The sequence below is a fragment of the Ipomoea nil genome, unplaced genomic scaffold (assembly GCF_001879475.1).
Source record: "Ipomoea nil cultivar Tokyo-kokei standard unplaced genomic scaffold, Asagao_1.1 scaffold0925, whole genome shotgun sequence".
In the NCBI taxonomy this organism is placed as follows: Eukaryota; Viridiplantae; Streptophyta; class Magnoliopsida; order Solanales; family Convolvulaceae; genus Ipomoea; species Ipomoea nil.
In genome coordinates, this window is record NW_017617353.1 from 246,780 (window position 1) to 254,795 (window position 8,016).

Below are 8,016 nucleotides of genomic sequence, written 5' to 3' on the forward strand. Positions count from 1 at the left end.
ACTATCTTAGTTATTATTCGTATTGTGAAAATTATAATATAGATGAAATACAATTAATAATAAATCAATGTAATTATGTAAATTCTCTTTTATTTGAATATGCACATAATTAGAGATTATATTAACCATATAAAATTATAATTTTAATTGTAATTTTGTATTATATAAAAATAATAAATACTTGACCAATGGAAGCTCAAAAATATTATTATATTAAATAATTTAAAATATTTTAATTTTTTTATTTTTTATTTATATTTATAATAACATAATTTTTTCCGTGCATCGCGCGGGTGAATTACTAGTAATAATAATAATAATAATATAAGTGGTAATAATAATATCTAAAAGTAATTAAGTGTTAATAATAATAGTAAGAATATTAACGTAAGAGTTGTAACATAGAATAAATCGTAATAATTAATAACTATAGTCTATGATTAAATTTGAAATTGTCAGAAAAGATAAATGACCTCTGGTGAAATTAACTCTTAAGTAATTATATATCAATTTAAATATTCTTAATATATTACAACAATTCCATTCCGTGCATCGCACGGGTGAAAATACTAGTTATAGTTAAAAATTCTATTCTAAAATTATAAAATAATGTAATACAATTCCCTTTGCACATCTAATCTATATCTAATCTATACTATATATAATAACAAAATCCTGAAATTTTAACTTTCCGCCCAATTCCTAAAAATTCTCTCTTTCTAATAAACTATATTGATTTCTACTTTCCCATTCGTACAATAATTCTGCGTTAAAATTCTATTCTAATATTATAAAATAGTGTAATACAATCTATACTATATATAAAAACAAAATCATGAAATTTTAACTTCCGCCCAATTCCTAAAAAATCTCTCTTCCCAATAAAATATATTGATTTCAAATTTCCCATTCGTACAATAATTTTGGATAAAAAATCTATTCTAAAATTATAAAATAATGTAATACAATTCCCTTTGCACATCTAATCTATACTATATATAATAACAAAATCCTGAAATTTTAACTTCCCGCCCAATTCCTAAAAAATCTCTCTTCCCAATAAAATATATTGATTTCTACTTTCTCATTCGTACAATATAAAAATTCTATTCTAAAATTATAAAATAATGTAATACAATTCCCTTTGCACATCTAATCTATACTATATATAATAACAAAATCCTGAAATTTTAACTTTCCGCCCAATTCCTAAAAATTCTCTCTTTCTAATAAAATATATTGATTTCTACTTTCCCATTCGTACAATAATTCTGCGTTAAAATTCTATTATAATATTATAAAATAGTGTAATACAATTTATACTATATATAAAAATAAAATCCTGAAATTTTAACTTCCCGCCCAATTCTTAAAAAATCTCTCTTCCTAATAAAATATATTGATTTCTACTTTCCCATTCGTACAGTAATTCTGCGTTAAAATTCTATTCTAATATTATAAAATAGTGTAATACAATTTATACTATATATAAAAACAAAATCCTGAAATTTTAACTTCCCGTCCAATTCCTAAAAAATCTCTCTTCCTATAAAATATATTGATTTCTACTTTTCTATTCGTACAATAATTATGCGTTAAAATTCTATTCTAATATTATAAAATAGGGTAATACAATCTATACTACATATAAAAACAAAATCCTGAAATTTTAACTTCCCGCCCAATTCCTAAAAGATCTCTCTTCCTATAAAATATATTGATTTCTACTTTTCAATTCGTACAATAATTCTGCGTTAAAATTCTATTCTAATATTATAAAATAGTGTAATACAATCTATAGTATATATAAAATCAAAATCCTGAAATTTTAACTTCCCGTCCAATCTATTTTCTTTAACGTAAGAGTTGTAACATAGAATAAATTGTAATAATTAATAACTATAGTCTATGATTACATTTGGAATTGTCAGGAAAGATAAACGACCTCGGGTGAAATTAACTCTTAAATAATTATATATCGATTTAAATATTCTTAATATATTACAACAATTCCATTCCGTGCATCGCACGGGTGAAAATACTAGTTTTGTTATAAAATAATCTTACTTGCCTCAAGTGAGGTTTAATCCTTTTACTTCTCATTTAGGGAAGCAACCCAATACCAGTGGACCACAAACTACTTGGTTGGAAAAGAATTCAAAACTCAATTCAATACAGAACGATAAGATTACAGGAGAGTATATTTGAGTCTATCTCTAACTACTCCTATGTAACAGGATATAAGAAGACTTATTCTAACCATATAAAACTAACCATATGTTATAAACATAAAATAATAATAATACTCACAGTTAGAAGGTGACTATTTGTGACTAGCAATTGCGTATTAGCATTTTCCTTTGGCAGGATAATATTTTTATTGACTGGATAATGATAAATTCTCCATTTTAGCTTCTTCTTTCTGCTCTCTCTAGATTTCTTCACTCTACTCTCTTTCTTTCAATTTGTAGGAATTGTTCTCGTTGACCGGAAGTATATCACAAATTTGATTTCATGGATGCGGATTATTGGATGGCAGCCCAGGCACAGCGCGGCGGTGCCGTTGTAGCCGCTGCAGCGGCGGATGCCAACGGAGCTGCGGAGACAGAGGACTGGCGAACTCAGCTTCAAACTGATTCCCGTGAAAGGATCGTGAACAAGATGTAGTGTTTCTCACACGTCTTCATCTTTTTTTCTTCTTACCTAGTAATATCTGCTCATAATTTTCAATTTTCAATTGTGTTCCGTGAGCGTGATGATACTGGCTTCCGATTTGGACTCCAGTTTCCAAGTCTTCTTTGCTGAGAATGCATAATGTTTTTATGCTGATTTATATTCTATGCCTTATTGAAACCGTTTCAAAACGATCTAACTTTATATTACTGTTACTCTTGATTCTATGTCTTTCATGGTCTACAGTGATTGATAAGTCATGTGTGAAACTAACTAGCCGTATGACAACATTTCGGGGGTTATTTATTCAATCAAGCAATATGCATTCTTGTCCTTAGTAATTTTTAATTATTGTTAATTAAGATCATAATTGCATTTCTTTTAGCTTTATCATACATCCAATTTGAATTTCTTTTGTGCTTGGACTTTGTGAAATTTACATAATTTAAATATTTATATTCATCCTTTTTTTAGTTTTTGCTATCCTGATCTTTACTCTTGAATATCACAATGTGTGTTCAAGTATTGGGCATAGATATCTAATCATTGACATACCTGGAAAATATATGGTTGCTATTTAGCAATATTCATGTTTTCATGCCTTTTATTTTTCAAGTTGTTATTGGAAAGTATTTAACTATATATGCATTAGGCATATCCTGTAGACTGTAGTAATAAAATTATACAGCCTTCTTTTGTTGAAATACATGTCTAAGGCATTGGTATTTATGCACTTCCTGCTCACATAGCTATGTGTGCCTCACTTGTTGGGATGTAAAGTTACATTTTAAAGAATGTCCATTTACTCCCAAAGGCAATTAATTTTTCAGTGGTGAGCATTTATCACAGTCATGATGAACATCCATTCTATAAATCACCATTTTTCGTGAGTCAGAGCATGTGATAATGTGATAATTATCCCCGAAGGTAGAAAAGGGTGCACAATTTATTTTATTAAAACTTGCAATCTTCTAGCACCAGAAATAGTAGTATTGAATATAACACTAACAGCACTTTGAATTTTTTTTGGGTAGATCTGAAATATTCCCACCACAAAGAATAATCTTATATTTCACCAGGAACACCTTTAGGTTAGTTTTATTGATATCAGCTTTGATGAGAAGATGCATACCCCACATTTAGCAGTAATTTTTGTTTTTTTGGGCAATATTACTGTCTTAATGATGGCTTTGAAACATATTCTCTGGTAAGATTGGGTGGCATTGCTCTATTTTCTACGCTGATTTAAATGAATGTTTATTATGGCTATAGAATGGAGACTTTAAAGAGGCATCTTCCACACTCTGGAGAAGAAGGGCTTCAGGAACTTAGGAAAATTGCAATGAAGTTTGAGGAAAAGGTTTACATTGCTGCTACAAGTCCGGTGTGTATATGATGCATGTTTCTACTATTTCTCCAATATGTTAATTACTATAAGGGGGTGTTTGGTTCAAGTTATATAACATAACCAAGGGAATGTGAGATTTGGAATGTCACATTCCCATGTTTGGTTCAAGTTATCTTGCTTTTCCAAGGGATTATAACATTCCCTCCACATTGGATTTGAAGGGAATGTGATTCCCTTACATCTCTTAGGTCTTGTAAGATTCCCATGCATAATTTCTATTTTTGCCCTTTTAATTCTAATTAGTATGAAGTATATGTTTTATGTTAGATTATTATATGTATCATATTTAATTATTTTTATAATTATATATTTTATTTTATTTCTTATTACGTCATGTTAACTGATAATGTAGTTTTGTTTATCGAGTTCAAGCTCTTAGCTAATTGTTTTTAAATCATGTACTTATACATGTTACCATTGCCTTATTTATTTATTTATTCTAATTTTGAAATTTATTGAAATACACAAAAATATGTTAATGTGTGTGAACGACTTTTGTACATTTCATCATGTATCTTGATGATCTATACATGTAATAAGATTTTTTTTTTCTCTCAACTAAATGCTTGTTGCAGTCAGATTATCTAATGAAGATATCTTTAAAGATGTTGTCTATGGAGCGTGGAGATTGGCGGTCTCAGCTTCAACCTGAATCTCGACAAAGGATCATCAACAAGATGTAATTTTTCTGATACTTCTCTACCTTTCCCACACATCACACACATGTAGTATCTTCAGAAATTGAAACTTTTGAATATGTTTTTGGAGCTTGTTGGTTTTGGTTTGCAAATTGAATGCTAAAGTTCAAACTTTGCTGTGAATGCCGTGTATACCTTCTGGAATTCTTTTACATTTATAGTGATTCTGGTGATTTTTTGTCAATCTTATTCGTAGTGTCGGAAAAGGTGCTATTATATCACCACTGCACTTATAATGATATTGATAAGCATAGAAAAGGTATAAGTTGGATATTGGATATTGGTCTTTGGTGATGGCTTTGAAATGCTTTTCTTGTAGGTAGGATATTATTTCCATCTTTATTACACTGACGGATATTTATATTTACTCTGATGGCTATAGAATGGAAACTTTAAAGAGGCATCTTCCCTTCTCAGGACCAGAAGGGCTTCATGAGATTCGAAAAATTGCAGTGAGGTTTGAGGAAAAGATTTATTCTGCTGCTTTAAGTCAGGTGTGAATGTAATGTGCAATTATCATTATTTCTCCAATGTTTTTTTTAAGTATATGCAAAATTGTGTATGATAATTATGCCATTTGTTAACGTTTCTGTTTTTACTATCAGAATGTGCTTTGGCTGATCTATGCTTGTATGGCCTTAGTGACCTTTTCCTTCTCAACCTAATTTCATTGCAGTCTGATTATCTGCGCAAAATATCTTTGAAGATGTTGTCTATGGAGACAAAATCACAAAATCCCATGGCCAATTCTCTGCAGCCTGACAATGCAAGTAGTAGTCAGGATCCTCAAGGCTCAGGTAATGTAACAGATGTTCATGCACTTCTATTCTGTTTTGACAATTTGTTTTTCCTAACTCTTCAAATAGAGATATTTACCCTTAGTCAAATCAAAGTGGATGGAATATTTTAACCAAAAATAGTGGTTCAAGGCGGATGGAATATGCATGTGTATTGTAAGTCGACTTACAAAAGTGGTTGACTGCAATGTATTTCTTGGGCACAATACTTTGACTCATCTATTGAATTATCTGTGGACTGTGGATGCTTTAAACCAAGAGGACAGTTTCATTTAAAACTATTTTTACTGCTACCCTACTAACTAATGAGCTGGAAGGTAACTCATGTTAAAGAGAAGATTGATAAATTATAATCCAGGTGCAAGGAAGAAACCAATCTGTAGTTCAGTTTGATAGCCTACCGAAATGTGGTGGTAAACTGATGGAGGCTGCTGCGAAATATTAGTAGAACCTTATTGATTAATGTTGGGAAGAAACCTGTACAATGTGCTGAGATGAATACCAAAGGAAATTGTGTGTAAATGTGAATCCTAAGATAGAGACAGTTCAATATACTAGAAATCTGATGTATATGTCATGGTAGAAGCACATCAACAATGTACCAATGAAGCTAGCATTTTTTCCTAGATTTTCATAAATAGAAGGTCAATGGTTGAAATCATTTTTTTTTTTTAGATATTGTCTTGTAGTGTCAATAGTTGTAAGGTACTTGATCAGTTGGTGTATTATGAGCTGGGGTCACCTAGCAAAGTGAGTGAGCTGATCCTTGTGCTGATGAATACCAAAGGAAATTCTGTGTAAATATGAATCCTAAGATAGTGACAGTTTCATATACAAGAAATCTGATGTCTATGTCATGGTAGAAGCCCACATCAACAATGTACCAATGAAGCTAGCATTTTTTTCCATTGATTTTCATAAATAGAAGGTCAATGGTTGAAATCAATTTTTTTTTTTAAAAAAAATATTGTCTTATAGTGTCAATATTTGAAAGGTACTTGATCAGTTGGTGTACTATGAGCTGGGGTCACCTTGGTGGGTGAGCGGAGCCCTGTGCTGATGTTAGCAAGGGATTTGCCACCTCTAAACCAGCTTCATACGGCCCAAGTCAGATTCATCACATGATTGTTCTAAGCTACATTCATCAAAATCCAGTCATATTGATCTCAATTTATGGCGTTGAATTATGATGAATTTGGCATACGACTTTGATGAATCTGGTCCTATGATTTGGTGAATTTGTTGTAATGTTACCGACTACATCAGTGTGTCTCTCACCTTTCAAGGTGAGCCCAAGCTCATAATATAATTTTGCTTCACTGGATGGCACTCACAGACTATTAAGAATAACAGTTGGTGAGTTACTAATATTGCTTAAGAACCCTTGGATGGGTATTTGACTGTTTGAACACCGAATATAGGATTCCTTCTCTCTCATCTCTTGTTCTTCTATTTTTGGGATATGATATCAGTTTGTTGGACAAAGCTTCTTTTTATTGACTATTAGAACCTGGCCTGTTGAATGTTATACTGCAACATGTAAATTCTAGTCATATTTTCTAATGATTTTTCTTGCATTTTTTAAAAAAAATTTCTTCAGGCATTTCATTAGCCTTGCAGGATCAGGTATACTATGCAGCTTCCTCAACCCACTTGATCTTTTCCTCTTTCAGTTATATGTGACATTTTAAGGTCTTGAATTTTGCTTGTCCTGCCTTTGTTTCCAGCGGAGTGTTGTCTGATTCCATATGGACAAAATTCATGAAATAGTTATTGAGAGTAGCAACAATGTGGACCGCCTTAGATTGCCGATAAGTAAAAGAAGTTCAGAGTTAGGGGTTTGGTTCTGGATTGGTGCAACTTACTGTGTTATAATTGGTGTAGGGAAAGTGACTTTGCCTAAGATCAAGTGCTATGCTTGAAATGTTTTTTCAATTACTGTGCTTGAAAATGTTTGTATAATTACTGTGCTTGAAACTGGTAGTTTTTTGTCCTTTTTAACACAAGTGTGATAGGCTCTCCACAAGTGTAAGAAGGAGTTGAATATAATTCTTCCCAAAATAATTGTTGATGAGATTCGTTGCTTTCCCTCTACAGGTGTCAAATGAGCACGTTTGAGCTGGCCTAGTTTGACCTGGCAAATAATTGTGTGGACTATGCAAGATATATTTTTAATATATTAAAAGTACATTATTTATGTACTAAATGTACATTATTTGATATTCCATTCGTCCTATTTTATGTGCCTGGTTCGGTTAAAGAGGCTTGACTAAAGTTATTTTTAATTCAATATTTCATAATATTAAATTTAGTAATAGTATATAAAATTTATATATTTAGAAATTATACTAAAAGTACTATTAAATACAAAAAATCAAATTAAAAATAAGTACAAGATATTAAAGAAAATAAACATAGAAGAAATAGTTGGTTTGATCAA

The 8,016-nt window shown here is 30.8% G+C and overlaps 1 protein-coding gene across 5 annotated transcripts; it reads left to right on the forward strand.

Moving 5' to 3' along the window:
• The first annotated feature begins 2,363 nt into the window (after window positions 1-2,363).
• Window positions 2,364-7,772, forward strand: LOC109179494. 5 transcript variants are annotated; one of them, XM_019328997.1, is made up of 7 exons: window positions 2,364-2,663; window positions 3,946-4,057; window positions 4,657-4,760; window positions 5,162-5,273; window positions 5,456-5,576; window positions 7,177-7,202; window positions 7,304-7,650. In XM_019328997.1, the coding sequence occupies exons 1-7, from the start codon at window positions 2,515-2,517 to the stop codon at window positions 7,316-7,318; spliced, it is 639 nt and encodes a 212-aa protein (XP_019184542.1). In that variant the 5' UTR covers window positions 2,364-2,514; the 3' UTR covers window positions 7,319-7,650. The 5 variants fall into 5 exon arrangements, with proteins under 5 accessions (XP_019184542.1, XP_019184541.1, XP_019184545.1 ...); XM_019328996.1 differs by having other exon boundaries at window positions 7,347-7,650; XM_019329000.1 differs by lacking the exons at window positions 7,177-7,202; window positions 7,304-7,650 and adding an exon at window positions 7,674-7,772.
• The last annotated feature ends 244 nt before the right edge of the window (window positions 7,773-8,016 follow it).

What these genes read in the sequence shown, in the direction of transcription:
- LOC109179494 (XM_019328996.1), top strand. Translation starts at nt 2,515, where the DNA reads ATGGATGCGGATTATTGGATGGCAGCCCAGGCACAGCGCGGCGGTGCC. An exon ending in CAAAGGATCATCAACAAGAT is followed by an intron (nt 4,761 to 5,161) that starts GTAATTTTTCTG and finishes TGATGGCTATAG; the next exon opens with AATGGAAACTTTAAAGAGGC. An exon ending in CATTAGCCTTGCAGGATCAG is followed by an intron (nt 7,203 to 7,346) that starts GTATACTATGCA and finishes TTCATGAAATAG; the next exon opens with TTATTGAGAGTAGCAACAAT.